This window comes from Engystomops pustulosus, chromosome 5 (genome assembly GCF_040894005.1).
Source record: "Engystomops pustulosus chromosome 5, aEngPut4.maternal, whole genome shotgun sequence".
In the NCBI taxonomy this organism is placed as follows: Eukaryota; Metazoa; Chordata; class Amphibia; order Anura; family Leptodactylidae; genus Engystomops; species Engystomops pustulosus.
Window position 1 is genome coordinate 57108181 of NC_092415.1, and position 19207 is coordinate 57127387.

The 19207-nt window shown below is 38.1% G+C and overlaps 1 protein-coding gene across 6 annotated transcripts in view; it reads left to right on the forward strand.

The window, feature by feature from the left end:
- ZNF521 (zinc finger protein 521) overlaps positions 1 to 15708 on the forward strand; it is a 228700-nt gene extending 212992 nt beyond the window's left edge. For all 6 annotated transcript variants that reach the window (XM_072152045.1, XM_072152046.1, XM_072152042.1 and 3 more), the window contains one exon: positions 14824 to 15708. In XM_072152045.1, the coding sequence (XP_072008146.1) occupies positions 14824 to 14853 (30 nt within the window). In that variant the 3' untranslated portion in view covers positions 14854 to 15708. The remainder of the gene's footprint in view (positions 1 to 14823) is intronic.
- The last annotated feature ends 3499 nt before the right edge of the window (positions 15709 to 19207 follow it).

Consider the following 19207-nt stretch of genomic DNA (forward strand, 5'->3'; position numbering starts at 1 on the left):
TGTACTTACCTATGTCTGAATTTGATTATAATTACACTTCTTGTTTTTTTTTTTCAACTCATTGGGCGACCTGTATCACTCGTATTGCTTTTTTTTTGTGCAACTTTTTGCTGTTTGCGCCTTTTTTTTTGCGCAGAATCGAGAAGCGTACCAAAGTTAGCTGCCTCCAAGATGTAGTGCAGTAGCCATATTTATCTTTGTAGCTCAGATATTTGTGCAGATCGTGCGACTTTTGGTCTTGGAATTGTCCCATTCTTGCACCTAATAAGTCGCAAAACAGACCATGCTAGACCCAGACTTACTTTTGCTAAACTACTATTTGGAACTAAATTGTCGCACACCACAAAAAGTCCCAAAAGTGAGACTAAACAGGCAACTCCTCACATGTATCACAAAGGGGAAAAACTTAAGATACATTACAATGATTAAGTAGGCTGACTTCAGGAAACTTGAAAAAGTGGCTGCCGAAAAACTATGATACATGTGTCCCATTATCTTTTTCTGCTTTTGCTGCCTGTTTCTCTGAAATATAGTAAATGCTACTTATTTATTTTTACATTGTATGGTAAAGACTCTATACCTACATAGTCTCATACCCTTCTATCAGCATTGTCAGATCTCCATTTATCAGTTATTCCCCAAAGACTCCTTTCAAGTTGAACTTACTGCAAAATTCTTACTTTCCACACAATTCAACATTGTTTCCTATCTAATGTTTCAGTGCTCTTCTGTTGTAGGAAGGTTCTCATTTATACTGTATCTAGTCTGTTTAAATGTTTTAATTTATGTAATTGTTATAATTACTTTGTGTGTAATTCTGTCTCTGCACAGCACTGTAGGAGGTTATTAATAATGATAATAATAATATAATCACAATATTAAATTATAACACGAAATGGGGAGCCTGCAAGCTCAAGTAATTTAATTACAATTTTCCAGAGGACTGGTTTGATGGCGCAACCTGAAACAATGTTAAAGCTGAGTTGTCTGGGAGGTTTTAAGAAAAGACTTTTTGTGGGCTAGACCATTTACCTTAGTTATTTACACTTGAACTGTATTTCTCTTAATTTTTTTCCATCTTCATTCATAGTCTGTTTTTATGCCAAGACCAACAGTTAATTAGGTTTTTTAGGTTGAAAAATATAGGTAGAGTGCTGTTTTTTTTTTTTATTACCATATTTTTTTTTAACGTAAATGTGCTAAAAAACTTTACAAACTTTATCAAATCAATAGTGCTTATGTGAATAGTAAAGCAGTAAGTTTAAATAAATGCTCTGTCCTTTACTCCACTGGCAGCTGAAAGATAAAGGAGCCTGATATAATTTTGAATTGCTTAAGTATTTACTAATTTTCCCTGGAGAGGGTAATCTCCTCAGAGAGCTGAATCATCGAGTGGAATATTCTCTAGGTATGGAAAGAGTTAATCATTATCTGTCCGAATTGGATGGACATCAAAACACTTTCAGATGTACTGCTCACTGCAGGAGAATGAGGCAGAAAAAAGGCACATAGAATCTGCTTTACTTGATGTATATTACAAAGTTTATTATTATCTGCACTATTTCTGAAATATTAAGTATGAAGCTTTAAAGTATGAGCTGCCTTTAAACTGAATAAGACCTATTAATAGACCTCCTCTCACCATGATAGTGCATTGGCACCATATGATTGTATTTGTCAAGGTGCCAATACTAAAGGGAGCCAAAGACACTTAAGATACATTATTATTGGCGATAATATCTAAAGGGTTGAATCCTGGGAATGGTGTTAAAATGGCTTACACCCTAAAGAACGGGATATCAGCTGTAGAAGATCATCCTTTGACATGCTATGACAGTGATGGCTAACCTATGGCACTGGTGCCAGAGGTGGCACTCAGAGCCCTTTCTGTGGGCACTCAGGCCATCACCAGAGATGACTCCAGGCATCTTCCTGCAGTCCCAGACAGCCCACGACTTGCTGTGCACAGAGCCATTTTAAAGTGACAGCTGTACCTGGGACTATTCTCTGCTATATTGGTGTCCTCAGGGTACTGGTATCAATGAAAACTGTGACACAGAAGGGAGGATAAATCACAAATTAAATTTGTGTTGGCACTTTGCGATAAATAAGCGGGTCTTTGTTGTAGTTTGGGCACTCGGTCTCTAAAAGGTTTGCCATCACTGTGCTATGATATCAATTTGCAATAACTTGTGGTCTCCCAAGAAGTAACAGCATATTCCATATCTGAATACAGGTAATGCAGATTGTCAGATATATTACTTGCATTGTAATATATTTAGATTTCTTTGTCTAAAAGCAAGATGTTTGAGAATGTGCTACTCTGTATTTATCACGTATTATTATTTTTATTATACATAACGTACAGTGATGTCAAGTGTCAGGACTCATATCCATGAGGTTTCTATGTTCTGGGAAAAATGCAATTTTAATCTAGTTATACTTCTTCCTGTCAAAATCCATTAGTGTTAAGGAGCCTAGTGATAGTAGTAAATTGCTGGAGAAGTCGGAAAAGCAGTTTGAATTTACATGTCTAAAAACGTTGATTTTGGTGTATGTAGGAACTACTGTGCGTCACTCCTGGGGATAGTACAGTAATTAAACTCTTAACTAAATGCAATGCTCTATTGTGATAGTTATAATTGCAAAACATGTTATTAGTTTAGAGAAAAACAAAACATTAATCTGCTTGGAATTTATACATTTACAATACACCAGTGGGTTTCTGCATATGAATTATGGATAGCATAAGGACCTGAAAATATAGTTATTACCTTTTTGTTTTTTTTTATACTGTCCTCACCTTCAATTAATGCTAGAAGATGATATCACAAAGTAAAGTTATCTGAGTATTGTCCAAAATTATTGATGGCCATGTCCGCATCATTTACCATCAAGAGCTGATGGCTCTGGACTGATGATCTTGAGCCGCTGACGCATATTAAGTGCGATAAGTGCCATAATGTTTGCCGAGCATTACAAACTGTCCATAAAGTGAGAGCAGATCTTCTCTAACTCCAAACCCGAGTCTGGAAGTTCAGTATGTTGCTCAAATGAGGGCCACAATAATCCTTAGGCCTGTCCACAGATGCTAAACTATTAGGTTAGGCTTAATCTCCCAGTTAGTCCTGTGCTGAGCCAGGTTTATCAAAGTGCTTAATGCTGAATGATAAATCTTGTGTTTTTTCTAATGTCCAGCCTAACATTGCACATCCTGTTAGTTGACTTAATTTAGCCAGAAAAATTAGCAAAATTGAGGCATTTGCATAACTTTTGGTGCACATTTTTCCCCAAAGCCACTCCCATTTCAAAGGCCATACGCTTTTGGTGTATTTGTTGTAAAACCCTATAACCTTTGATAAATGCTGTACAGATTTAAATCAACATATTAAAAGGATAGTAAAAGGATTGTTAGTGAAAGGTTTTAATTTTAACAATTATCAGGATCACCAATCCCCTTTCACTAAACGCTGGGACGGTCTTATAACACTTTCTACTTCCTTTTTAACACACAGGAAGTGCCACTTGACAGATACAAAAGATCCCCAATGTGACCAGTGAGTAGTAGTACCAGGAAGCAGAAAGCCATGTTGGATTGTTGTACTAGTCAACATTGCTTATAAGCTTCAGAACATTCATCGGTATCATATGATTTGTGTTATGTGAAGAACCTTTATCCAGAGAGACACTTCACCTTTGTTTATTTATTCTAAGATTTATAATGGGAGCCATCTGCACCCTCTCATTTCAGATACAAGGTAGAGAAGCCATGTATAAAGGTTTGTAGGGGACAGACATATACTAGGATTCTGATCTTTGAGAGAGGATCAATATTATCAATATTTTGACCTGACTCCAAAATGATGATGAGTTGTAAAATATCTTGGGAGCTTATGTCTCAGATTATTTGTAGCTCATTATTATCTCTAGATGTCTGTATTCCTTACTTACCCACCATGTTGGGCTATTTTGGGTCTGGTTCCTGAACTTATTGATCTATATATGAAATCTGCCTCTGCAGGACTCGCAGTCTACAATTCATCCTTCATGTATCATCTGAAAAATCCCAAATGGATTCATGTTGAAAGACGCGCTTTGCACCCTGGCTGATATTTGCAATGCATTGATCTGTTGTCTTCACTAGGTTTGAACTTTAGGCTTATACACAAAGGGCATGATGTTGTAGGCTTCACCCATAGTTGCTCTTTATTGCTTATGTTTGACCACAAGTTCCCATGGTAATACCACCTTGTATGAAGGAAAGCTTGGTGAAATGTCTTGGTGACTACATCTCTGACATCCCTTTTTAAGATTTCGAGGCCTTGTATGTCATCAGGGCAGTATTAGAACTATACCAGATACCATTTCAGATTTATAATTTTATATTACATTTTTTGTTTTATAGTTTATATAGTGAATTCCTATTGTACCTCATTGATTATTTAGTTCAGATCATTCTATTTGCTTTCTTTTATTATTCATGAGTGAAGTAATCCAATCTGGGCCCACACCAGATCAGCAGAAGAGATCATGTGAGAGTATTTAGGGATACATTATTGTTTGGAAATGCTACTTACTTCACTGCAGGACAAATACTTGTGTAAATCAACCCATGCAATTGCTTGAGGGCCTGGAGACCAGAGGGGCCCCACACACAGTGGTGGAATGCAACTGCTTCTTCCAGACTGGTTGTTATAATAGATATAATCACAATATAAAATTGCATTGTAGATCCACAGCAGAAAACAACTCATGTCTGATGCCATATGGAAATTCTGAACCATATGCATGATTGCTTTGAAATTACATGCATTTTAAAGCTACTATGATGTGCTGGCGATTTTCCAAATAATCATTCTGGTGGGCTCTATGGCAAGAAAAACTCACATTTACAACATGTGCATTTTGTCGTGCAAACATACTCTGATTGTGGAATCCTAAAAGTAGAAACATCCCTATATCAAGAATCAATATAGGTTCCCTACATGGACCACATAATGATTACTGTTGTTGCCGTTTTGCGGAGAATGGAGACCTTGCTTCCTATCTCACTATGATGCCTGCAGTCCCTTTTTCAGCACTCTGCTCTGTCTGTGAAATCCAGGTTCATGGACCGACCAAAGTCGCGTGATTCTAGCTTAATGGCTAAATTGATCAGGAGGAAGATGAGGTGGATTATTACTTGTTGACAAGTTAACATTTTAACATTGTTAACATTTGTTTTATGTTAACTGGTTTGTAGCTGTCATTATCTGTGCTTTCTCTTAGAAGCTTTTGCCTCTCATTTGAGAAGGCTGAGTACTCATTACTCTTCCATTTTGATTACAGTAATAATAATTATAACGGGTTATGGAACAATTTTGTTTTTGCTCTATAAGTTGTCTACAAGTGGCACTGAGATATTTTCCGTCCCAGTTAGCCTAATGAAGCTATTCTTCTGTACATTTTGTAAAGGTGAAAGGCCTGTATTAGATTTAAATTAGAATAAGTGGCACTTCTTTATCGCTGGTTCCTTTGAGGACTGATTAGAAAGCTTGCCTCCCGTCGCCAGCCTCTTCATACTGGGAGGTATTGCTGTGTATGCCTGTTTATAGCTTACCTTTGAATTTCTGAAAGTATTCACCGTTGCACAGTAGATTGGTCTCTGATAAGCACGATTTTGCCTTTATTTCGACATCAAATTAAATACTTAAATGTCCACCCCCTGTAATTATGCAGTTTTGTCGTAATGAATTAAAATTGACTTTGAGAAGCAAATTGAGGGAATAGGAGATTCACAGATTAGTTTCTCCATAGTTACAGCACATCTCTGTGTATTGAAATTAAAATACTCAGCTTCCTATGTCTGTGGCATCACCTGAGGGGAGGGACGAGTGGGGGGAATGAATAGTTGGAACCAGCAAGAGGGCCACCTACTCATTCACTTCTTATTGCCAGTTTTTAATTTTAACTCTTAAACGTTGCTTAGCTAAGAATTGCATTGACGTCTAAATGCATTGACATCTTTATACTTCTTTCTGAATTGTAGTTTTGTGAGTATGAATAAGCTTCTGCATTTTACAGTTTACATGTTACAGTTCAGTAATAGTCTTAACACGGTTCCATATATTTCTGTTCCCAATATCACATTGTCTTACATTTAGGGCGACTTTCCAGTGAGCTAGGAGGGGTTTACATAAGATTTTTTGCCCAAAAGTTACATTGCACTAATTCCAGTGGCTACACATAACCTGAAGAAGCATTCTCATCTGTGGAGTCTTGGTCTTAACAGTAGCCAAGGATCTAAATGAGTGTTAGACTTTTAGAAATTGCACTTATCAAGAAATCGAGTCAGCAGTAATCATTTTGTGCATTTACTGCTCTCTGCATCAGAAGGATACGATTGACTCTTTATACTGGTTTCTTTTTGAGTTGGACATTGGTTACTATTTAGTCACTACTTATGTTCCCATATGATATGCAAAACGCATTTATTAAGATCACTCCCTGATCTTTTAGGTATTCTTAATATTGCCCCCTATGGTCACATGGTTAAACCACAGAACTACTTTAAGGCCCCATGCACAAGAAAGGATGCTCCAGAAGAGAGGAGGGGCGCTCCACATCCCTCCCTAGTGGCCAGCTTGTGATCACTGCACCATGACCGGATGCCATAGACATCCTTATTACATTCTTGTGCATAAGGCCTAATTTTGTAGCCAAGTTTGGGTCTGTCCTTAACTTAAGTCACATTGGGCTAAGGATTCCAATCAAATTAATACACTATTGCAGTATGCAAACAAAACCCTTAAAGGGGTTTTCCCACAAAGACAAGTTAGACCCTATCCACGGGATAGGGCCTAACTTGCTGATCACTGGGGGTCTCAGTGCTGAGATCCCTGTAGATCGCAAAAAGGAAGGGTCCTGCCATCTGCACTCTATATACTAACCCCTGTCATGTTCTATAGATCTCCAGCATGGACATATAGATTGTGGTGTACTCTTATCGTGAGTGATTTCTTTTAGCATTTGATGCTGAATATCTGAAATGGATAAATAAATGTGTGTACAAACGCAGCCTGTAACCAGTTCAGCTGCACATAAAGAGTTCCTTTTATTTAAAGACCTCTCACATGTGTGTTTGTACACAGCAACAAGGAATCCGTATTTGAAAGGTTTGCCCTTTGCATACAAATTGCAGCTCTGTGTGCACCCCTTTCTAATTGGTTGACCTTTTGATTCCAGCGGACGAGGGTTTAAATCCTAAGACCGCCAGTCACTTCAGGATTTGAAATCAATGCACGGATCTGGCAAAGAACTATAAAGGAATATGTCAGCTGTTGGCACATAAATGCCCCTTCTTGAAAGAAAACAAATGAACAATATAAGGAGGCATTATTCGATGAAGTATTTTTTTGTGCGGAAAAGATTAGAGGGCATTCACACAATGAATGTGCAGAACATTTCAGTGTAATTATTATTAATTTAAGGTTCCATTATTTGTAACCAATTACCAGACCCTGCATTTAAATATTTAGTAGGAGTTTAATTGAAGCCGAGTGTAGAGGGGCATGAAATACAACAACGGCACAAAGAACGTGTTGTGTAGACATTTGGGGAAACTTTTACCCACAAAGGATTACAACATCTGCATTGTGCCAAATGGGAAGTTTGCTTTCAAGCTATTTTTCAGGTATACAATAAATGTGGAGAAAATGAACACGACAGAGATCGTATGAAGGCCCTAATGTAATAAATTAAACATAACAGCGGAACTTAAAGACAAGCAGAGACTGGCACATGTGCACATCTGTCTCAACACTGTCTTAATCTCCGAATATATTACTTGGAAAGTGAAGCTTTGTACAGATTTCTTGATCCTAATACAGGTTTTAGTGAAAGTCTCTAGATGCGTTGGTGGAATATGGAAAGCTAATTACTATATATGGGATGATCTTTTAAAAGATGTCGGTTTGTCTGCTTAAAGGGAAACTGTCAGCAACAACAATCATATAAAACCTGGACTACTACTTTATACAGCATATTGTAAGCTTACAATCTATCAGCCTGTTAGGTCTCAGGATTGAGGAATCCAGAGGATACACACATTTTGATCAAGCAGTGTAAAAATACTGCTGGTTTTTGAGGAGTATTATTTTTAGCTAAAGAGTACAAAATTTATAGTACAGTAAAGCAATACCATGAACCCTGTCGTGACTGCCCCCTGGTGAATATATACATCAGACGGTCATAAAGAGAGGTTATAGAGAAGACCAAGTCCTTTCCATATGCGATGGGTGAAAGTTATATTACCTGGCCGTGTCCCCTAACATGTATACCACGTGCTGTAATTTTAATGTTTTTAACCTGAAGAAAGCTCTTGTGCAGAGCCGAAACATGTTATATTATTTAGTATGTATACATTTAATAAATAATCCTTGTGAATAAACGCTCCATGGTTGGATCCTGCTTGTATATATCTCTTCTGTACCAGACTCCAGGCATTTTACAGTGGACCAGGGTACAATAGGGCAACAACAGGACAGCAGTCCAGATTGATATCGCAAGTGAGGGACATGGCCTTGGAAGCCTGCCGCACTATGCAGGGCTACAGGAATGGCCTCCACTCTTAATATCTGGTGTTTACATGATATTGCCACTGCTAGGGGGAATATAGAGAAGTTATAGAGCAGTTCCTCCTACTCTTAAGTGCAGTTCAAGTGACAACCACAAGTAAAATACATGTGCAACAAGATGTCACAGGGGAGTGACACAGCAGTGACGAGGGGCACGATTTACAACAAAGGTGGAGAGAGCTTCACTTGAAGTCATCAAACTGCTCCTCAGCCACTCCTGCTGCTACCATTATCTTCTATCACTATAGTATATATATATATATCTTAGGGGGAAATTTCAATCGATTAAAGAATTTGTTCTGGGTGCAGTAGCTTGGACACCTACCTGTACCAGGAAGCTCATTCCATAAAAATGGAAATGAAACGAAAACATGGAGCATGCAAAACATTTTGGGGTTCATTTTAAACTCCAATTTCAGCATCTATCTTTAAAATTAAATATATGAAAATCCAATTTTGCTAGGTTTTGCTGCATCCTTACCAAAGAGATTCCGTAGCTCTTCCATTCTGATAAATTAAATTATATGGAATTCTGGGTTTATCCTCCTGTAATTTTTTTGGGCATGAAAAACACATTTTTAGTATTTGTTTCCTTTATTCCATGGAAAGTACAAGATATTAAACCTCTCTTTAACAACTTGAAAATTACAACATGGAAACGAGCACAGGGCAGTGCTAGAAAATCTCAATTAGAAAGTATAATTTAATAGAACGTGTATTGAACCAAATTCATCGATTAATGCAGATGATATAGCGCTCGCATTGATTCAAAGCAAACGATTTAGTGCCGAGAGCTCGGAGCCAAAACGATGCTACAAAACTCAGTTTAATGCTGTCCTTGAGAATTCCTTCACAAAGAAATTCTTTGTAATGTTCAGGGACTCGGTAGAATGCGGTATATGTCAGTCTGATCCCTAAGGATTGTATTTTGTACTCTTAGAGCTGTTATGAGCCTACATTATATCCAAGGAGTAATTTTCCTTAGGGGTGCCCGGCTCGCTTGTGTCAATATTACAACATTTTAAGTCACGTACAGTATATGCTTCTGGGAACAGAGCAGGAGCCAGCCAGACTCATAATGGTCTGCATTCATTAATAAAGGCAGAAGCTTCTGTCCCTCCATTGCCCACAACAGGGATGCCTCTCCGGTCAGATGGGACTCGTACACACATTTAAAGAGAGCTTTATTCTGAGTGGGCAGGAGATGAAATGTAGGACTTGCAGGCATTTCCGAAATCAGCTGTATGCCTGAGCATGGGGATGACCTTAATAGGTCAGAGTAGAATGCAGGTCAAAAGACTTATTATCTGGACTGTTGGAAAGCAATTGCTTTTGTAAGGGAAGAAAAAAAGCAAGAAAATAAGCAGAACGCTTAAAGGCAGAGTGCATTGTTGAAAGCATTGTGTTGTGTGGAAATGAAATGCAGCTCGGATACGAATATACGAAGATACAAGAATATATACAAAGATCACATCAGAATGTTGCCACTACATGCTTACTACATGTTCAGAGGTTTGGAGACGATTGATTGTATTGATCATGGGCGGATCCTTTGAATAACTGGTTTCACAGTAAAGAGTCCACCCCCCATTCCTTAAAGGGGTTTGCCCACAAAAGAAAAATCTCAAATTTAATCCCCTAGTGGTGTTTACCCAATGAAGATCATTTTAACCCCTTTACTATACAGTTTTTTCTCAGTTTTTTTCTGTTTTAGCTCCGATCATTCGGTGATGGTCAGTGTAAAATTCCAGTGTGTGGCGGCGACACTCTAAGCAGACACATTATGATCCATCTAGCACTGTACGGTGACAATGTGGTTAGATTATCAGGGTACAGGTTTATATACACTTTTATTTACCTTCTAAACATAGTACTAGCATCTGACACGCAGAAAGAGAGATGAGACAGATCAGAGGAGATGATGAGATCCATGAGTTGCTAATTACACACAATGACACAGTCATCACTGCTACATCTCTGCTCTCACACTATCAGATCTGATGTGCCTCCCTCCCTCTCCCTGGATAAAGAACTTTTCTGCCTGCAGCTTGTAGCTCTCGCTGCTGCTGTTGTTTGCCAGCAGTAAGTGAGTGTGTATCAGTGTGAGCTCATCCTGAAATGCAGGGGGGAGGGGGCGGTAAGCAGAGAGCAGAGAAAATCTCAGCTCCACAGCGTCAGGCAAGATGTCTGCCGACCCTGAAGTCAGAAGAAAGAGGGTTGGAAACCAGGGACAACTGAAATTGTGTCCACCAAGACGGATAGAGCCAGTTGGACTTATATTTGTGAAATGTGTTTTTTATTAATAACAGTTAAGAAATTTGTCTTCATGGGAATACCCCTTTACGATTCATAAACCGCACTCCATATAACAAAATAATAACTAAAAATGTTCAGAAATACTTGTTACAGTCATGGAAAGGTTACCAGTTTCTCTTTGTCAGTTATTGTTGGATGCTTATATTGTAAAGAGACTTAAATAACCAATAATATTGTCGCATTATAATGTCAGACCATCATCACATTATAAAGTATAGAAGATATTAGTCACAAGCAGAGTACATAACAGATGCCTTCCGTTACTCACATCTGAGCCATTCACTATTATTTTCTTTTCCATCCAACTCAGATTGCCATGTCATCTACCACTACAGAGTGTTATACCAAACCATTTTCTTCTGTACCCCATTACTAAATGAAATCATTCATCTTCTGTAACTTATCTTTGTTACATTAAATCATACCAAATCAGTCCTAAATTAATTGAGTTCACTTTGGACCCAAACAAGACTGATAAGGTGACCGAACCCACAAGGTGAGAAACAAAGACCTCACTTTCCTTCTTCAGTCTCAAATTAAATCTCTTCTAATCTTGTATATCGCCCATTACAATTTTTGCAGTCGGCATCACAGGAGCACAGAAAATAATTCCTTATTAGTGGTTGGTTCCCTACATATTAAACTTAACTTCATGGCTTCTCTTCATTTTGGCTATTGCCATATGGGGGCCATGCACTATTCAGTGTTGGAATGCAACACATTCTGATTCTGGATGGTGGTGTCTGGAGTTGTGTAGCCAGCAGAAAAATGCAGAACATGGCTGTTCTGCGACTACCCACACACTTTCCTACCTGAACTCTATTGTTGAAATGGCTCGACTTGTAGTTCAACAATAGCTAAACGACAGTTGCTTGTCCTATGTAAAAGAAATCTACCGCCAGGATGAAGGATTGTTAACTAAGCACACTGACATACTGGTGTGTGCCCCCCCTGGCAGGGGCCATTTTTCTTTAAGCTTCTTATACCCTTTGTTTTAAAGAATAAAAGGCTTTAGGCATTATGCAAATTATCCTAAAGGGGCTCCAGGCTCCATTTAAAACTATGCAGCCTGGAGCCCCCTAGTCTCATTTGCATAATTTTACATTCGTTTTTCTGTGAAAACCAGGAAATAAGAAGCTAAAAGAAGATTAGATGCTGCCAGAGGGGACACACACCTGTATGTCAGTGTGCTTGGTTTACAATCCTTCATCCTGTTGGTTGATGTCCTTTAAGTAAATAATATTTACAGTAGACAGAATCCTTGGTGTCAGAAGCATGTATGACCATAATTAGTTAATCAGTGATGATAAATTACTTTTGTTTGTGTTCTTGAAGTATCAAAAAAAAACATACTGCTCCAGTGCTGTCACCATCTGTTGAAAGGATTTTATACTGTATGTCTTATGATTTCTGCTTCTTTCTTAGACATACAGATATAGTGGCTCACAGAGCATCTGTTCTTTCTGCTTGTCACTTTTCTGTTAGTTTAGGAAGACACAGTTTAAACTTTATTTTCTATAAATGTTTGCTGATTCTGGGATTTTTAGTGGTCTGGAATGGAAGAACCTAAAATACTGGATGGTTGATAAACCACAAAATGGTTGATGGTTTTTGGAAAGACCCTTCTCAAATTTATAAATACATCAGATGTTTACATAATTAGGGTTAGGGGAAAGAAGCTTTTCATTGCTTATTGAAGGGAACCTTCCTAAGCAGCTCCTTTTATGCCATTATATGGAATTATGGAATTAGTACAACTGGAAACTGCTTTATATTATTCTCTATGATAGTAGGAATTGGTCTGAAAGGGGTTGTCTGAGAGTTATTAAAAATACAAAGAAACTTGTGGTCAGGAAAAAGGCGGGGGGTGGGGGCTACATTAAAAAAAAACAAAAAAAACCCCATGCACTTAACTCTTGAGTCTCTCCCGATATGCCGCACCCCTGTTTTTTTTACAAGGAGGGTCCACTCAGACCACTTCCAGCGGGCCGAGCGAGCCCAATCATCCCCTGTTCCAGCACTGTATCAGGCTCTGGGATATTATAACAGGTGGCACAGGACCTCTGAAAGGACTGAGGAGGGTTTTTTTTTATGCAACCTTCCTCCCCCAACCACATCTCTATTTTTTATCTCATCACTGAGAACCCCACTGATTAGCAAGTTCAGTAGGGTCTAACTTGTTTCATTGTAAAACCCCTTGAGGCCATTTCCTTTGCAATAACAATTTGTTTCTTTGTGCAATCACTCTGGAGGTAGAGGTGGTCGTATCCAAGGACTGCAGTCTCGTTTCTAAGGGACAACTTGGCTACATTTATGAAAAATGCACTAAGGAATAAAAAAAAAAAAACATCCAATGGATGGATTAAATGTGAATGCTCAGATGAGAATACCCGTTATGTGGTTTTATATTTATAAATAACCTTTTGACTTTATTGATATGTACTATATGTACAATGATAGTAAAATGTAGCTTTATTTGTAAATTTTGGGCTCAGTTTACACCCACGAAACGGGGTTTCCGTTACATACAATCTTAGGAGAGTTTCTTCGAAACTAAAAAACAAAAGGGTAAGTCTTCGGTTTACCTTCCGCTCCCCATTGAACGGAAGTTTTGCTTCCATTATTTATAACAGAAAAAAGATGTGGGCTGCTGCACTATTTTTCCTATATTTGATAACAGAGAGTGTGATGAACACAAAAAGCCTCATAATAAAAAATAGTTATATGTGTGGTTAAGTACATATGAAATGGTAAATGAACCCAGTAACATATTTTTTTGCCGCTAGAAATATATGTTCTTAGAGGGTTATTACCATCTTAGATCTGCACCTATCTTCAGAATCAGGGGGCCACATCTCACCTGTGGAGACTGTATTTGGCTGAAGAATTTATGTAGTTTAGAAGTGCTCAAATCTTTCCATTGTTGCTTAAAGAGGACCCGTCACCAAGACATTTGGCACTAGTAGCGGCTTACTAAAGTACGCCGCTCCTAGTGCTAAAACAAACGATGCAGTGTTAGAATGATAGCGTTATCGGAAACCTCTGATAACACTGTGTTTACAATGTAAATTCCGGACCGCTCTCAAAGCGGTCCGGTGTATTCATGAGGGGGCGGTCCAAGGTGCTGCCTCCTTCCCGGACCCCCCCAGCTCACTCCATAGGTTGTGACGGCCATGCGTCATGCGGTAGTCACCGCCCCCTAATAGTGCCCACAATCCTGCCCCCTAATGAACACAGCTTTGAGAGCAGTCACATTTACATTGTACATCGCCGCAGTGTTAGATAATTCTAACACTGCGTTTGTTTCAGCACTAGGAGCTGCTTACTTTAGTAAGAAACTATTAGTGCCGAATTTCTGGGTGACTGGTCCTCTTCAAGGGAGTGCTTTTATGAGGCACATTTACAGGCACCTTACTATTGTGAACCCCCATTTCAGAGATAGCTGTATGTTCCAGAAATGGGACCCACATCTATGGTAAATCCTGTAGAAAAGTCATAACGATCTTCATTACTAAAATCCCTATTAGCAGCATGATTTTGAGATTTGTATTACCTACATTCCAAGGTTTTGTGCTACAAACATGTCTGAAACGTTTATTACTTTATATTTTTTAAAATGTAATGAATTACTGTTTATGACCATGGCAAATCTTGTGTGATCCATATATAATTAACCCTTCCTTTTGATATGTTTGTGCATATCCTGTCCTTATTGATCGGGAGCTGTGGCATTGCTTCTTCCCGGCAATATGAATTCACTGTTAAATATTTATTATAGTCTTGATTACGTTCCATGCATAAAATTTTCAGAGATTTTCCTTTAGAAATACTTAAATATGTCTGGCACAGATGACTACATTCTGAGTAATTTTTCTTTTTTCTTGTCTTTCAGAACCACACAATGACCCAACATAGCAGTTAATGCAAAAAACAGACTCATCTGAAGATCATTTGGAGGCACAGAAAAGGGAACACTTTTAATCTTTGCACGAAAATTTGATTGTTTATGTATATTATCCCAAAAAGCATTGTATTTTACCATAAAACTTGTATTATTGGAACTGTTGGATGTTCATGTGTTTGGACTTTTGAGCACCGGATAAACTTATTGTATATACAGTGTTGCACATGTATTATGTTGTTGAATATGAAAATAGTCTTATAAAGACAGCCGACTTGGGCCCTATTCAAGGAGAAGGGATGGAAATCCTAGGAAGAAAAAGGCTGACGTAAATGTGCTTCTTTGCAGGAAAACCAGGATAAAGGTTGTTTTTATTCCAGCTGTATTCCAACTGCCTTTCCAGTAGATCTTGGTCTCTAATTGTCATTTTAATATAAAACAGCTGAAATTTTTTTTTTATACTGCAGCAGAAGATTCTTGCACAAAATAAAAAAAAAAGCTTTTCTCATTAAATGGAAGAAAATCTTGAATAAGGCCTATATAAATATATACATACATACATACATATATATATTTGTAAGCCTTGCGGTATGGCAAATAGCATTACCATATATGCAATAGTCGTTATGTAGATTGTCCCTCCGACATTTCTCCGGAAGACCATTTTGTTGCTTTGTGTGTCCGAAACATTTTGTTTCCTTATTTTTTTCCTTTCCTTTTTTTATATTAATGATTACACACAGCCAAAATTCTTGAATCTGTTAACCCAACTTGTATGTTACTGTTATTAATGTTTACTCTGCCATCTAAGCCTGGAGAGTACTGGAATTGTTTTCCAAAAGAAAATAAATTCAATTTATCAATTAAATGTATAAAGGCACATCTTGCTTATTTTTATTGCTGTGTTTTAGATGTAGATATCTGTAATGTAACAAGAGCCGTCACTGATAAGAATCCAACTTGCCTCACACAGGATTAATACACACGACCATAATGTGACATGTGTGACATGGTTTTTAAATAATCATCATCCAAAATATGTGGGCATGAGTTACTTCAGTGTAGAAACCAAATGCTGAGGGTCAGATGACATTTGGGTAGTCATATAAGTGATATCCTGTTAAATTAAGACGAAATTCTGTAGTAATTGACCAAAAAAACTTTGAATAAATGTGGTACAATATGTTATAGATAAATCAGAGACACTTGGGGGGTAATTTATATTATTTTTTTCCTCTTACATTTGGTGAATTTGAATTTGCAACTTTCACCCAACATCAAAAGTTTGCGGAACCCTTTTTTCAGTGTTGCGACTAATATATCTTTAAAAAAAATGTAGGCATATTAAAAAGTCACAAATTTTATGCGCAAGTGAACTCCTGTCCTGAGCAGACTTGGCAATAGAATTGTATGGGAAGCCCAAGATTTTGTGTGACTTTTTTGTGACTGTAAAATGACAAACTCTAATGTCCCTCTCCATAGAGATCTATGGCACACGGCGCCGTAATACGAGAAAAGATAGGACATGTACTATATTTTCCTAGGTACAGAACGATATTGTGCCGCAAGTGGGCTGCACCACACCCCAGCGTGTGCCCATTGGCAGCCTATGGGGGTGTATATATGGCGGCCGTATATATGTCCCCCAATGGCTGTGTGAATGTAACCTAGGATAAATTAAACAAGCTCAGAACCCAAATGAAATTTTACAAGACTACAAGATAATTTACCCCTATACAATGTTCTTTTAAACATTGCGCTTACTCAGCTGAATGAGTCCTTGGATTACAGCATTCTAATCTGCAAAGGGAAGAGTCTACAGCAGTGATGGCGAACCTTTTAGAGACAGAGTGCCCAAACTACAACCAAAATCCACTTATTTACCATGAAGTGGCAACATGGCATTTCAAGCAGTAACTTATTGCTAACTGTTCTTCAACAACATTCAATTGTATTGGCTCTCCTAAGGCAACCAATGCAGTTGAAAGAAGGTGGGCAAATTTAGACCATCATTGAAGCTTCTCTCCAGGAAGAATGGTGGGTCCAGCAGGGGGATCTCCAAAGACAATGCAGTTCTGTCCAATGACCACCTCACTTTTTCAGCAGTTTAAATTCCCAAGAAATGTCACTTTAAAATAGCTCTGAGAGCAGTATATTTTAAGTTGCTTGGGACTGCAGGAAAATTTGGTGGATTTGGTCCTGTTTGGTGAAGGTGGGATAATGGCCTGAGTGCCCACAGAAAGGGCTCTGAGTGCCACCTCTGGCACCCATGCCATAGGTTCGCCACCACTGGTCTACAGTATAAGTTTGTGAATAGTTTGAATCTATTTTAAAGGACATCTATCACCAGATCAAGGATTGTAAACCAAGCACTCTGACATACTGGTGTGTACCCCCTCTGGCAGGATCTGCCCTTCTTTTAGCTTCTTATGTCCTTGCAAATGCAAATGAGCCTTAGGAGTTAATGGTGCCCGGTGCTCCTCAGACTCATTGGCATAATTTTTAAAGCCTTTTCTTCTTTAAAACAAGGGCATAAGAAGCTAAAAGAAGAGCAGATCCTGCCAGAGGGGGCATGCACTAGTATGTCAGTGTGCTTGGTTTACAATCCTTGATCTGGTGATAGATGTCCTTTAAAGCTGTTTTAGTAAAAACCAGCGTACTTCTTTACTTTATGTAACGTGTAATTTACCGCATGTACATTGCGTAATTTCAATATTTACCAAAGCTCAGAAAAATTATCGCTTCCATATATTGATTATTTTTAATATTTTAAATACAAACATACTGAAGTAATTTATCTCCGGGGTCTTAAACTCCTACTGGATTACAACTCTGTAGTATCAGTATCTGATACATTTTCTGGACCTAAACCTTTCTGAGGACACCTTTTCTTCCATACATTGCAGCTACTTTATTTCTGTACTGTCTGCTTATAGATTTATAGCACAGGGATAAATGCTCCTGAATGTATTATTTTGAATCACATAACCAAGTGGTTATCCCACGTATGATCTGCATTCACTAAGCTCCCCAGAGAGTCTAGAACCTTGCTCAGCTTTGTGTGAGATGGCAAGAGTGGAAATTGTAAACATTATTCTGAGTATTATTCAAACATTCTCATTATTATACAATTGTCTTGTAATGGAAGACAAGTTGATGTCCCAGTGACACATTGTATTCCGTCGCATACTGTATGCGGATGTGCCAGCAGAACTATGAATGATGCAGGAGGTTTCTGTGATTCAGAGCATGAGAGTAATGCAGGTTATTATTACTAGGGATAAAATGATAAATGGCTACACTAGAAGGAAAATAAATGGGGGGAGCAAGCAATGGAGTGTGTCGCTGAAGCGATTGTTAGCGGTATTGTGTCAAACATTGCTTTCTGATATGAAGGCAGGACATTAAAATGATTTTACATAACTGGAGACCTGGGATTTCCATTCCACTGTATTCAAAATTCAGGAGCAAATCCACCTGACCATGAGATACTGAAACATATTCCTTGGGTAGACTATTGAAAAAGGGGACAATGTGTTGCCGGCTACGACTATGACACTAATGGAATGGATTATGAGTATATGATGGGGATACATATTCCACCGGGGGTAGTGCCACCGACCGGAAGAGGAAGTGCGAAATGGTTTATATGTTGTTCGTTTTCTTGGTTTTACTTTGAGATGCACATATGATTGTTGTCGATGCTTAATGATGATGGCACATCAATTTTACATCAGTATATACAGTAATCCATATACACTTTTAATACTTGTTCCTTTAAATACAGTTAGAAGGAAAATAAAATCTTGTTTCTTAGGGACCAAGATAACATGCATTATAGAAAACATAATTGTTATCCGGGATAATGAAAGGGGGGCAATATTGCTGTCTAAATGAAATTGTTCCTATAGTGTCATCCTACTTTTCCTGGCCAGTCTATATCCAATGTGACAATGTTTCCTGACCATCTCTACTCTAATAACACAATGACGTTAACAAGGGATATGTGATCACAGCAGACAGTCACTACTACAGCACCTGCTACACTCAGGTATTAGTAGCAATGGTCACATGACTCACGTCAACACATCCTCACTGGACTAAGATAACCATGGCTTCAATGATACTAGGCCCAGGAAAACTGAGTAGGTTATTTTGTAGTTAATTATTCTAAAACGGCTTCTTGAATGGACAATCGATTTAACTATGGTAAAGTATTTGAGGACTTCACATCTGGAGTGTAAATGAGAAACTCAGAACTGGTCACAGGTACAAATTATTAAAATTAACAAATTATTAAAAATGCAACTTGGTAGGTTACGATATGTTATCAAATTTCCACTTGAACACCAAAGTTTAAGGTAATATCTCCAAG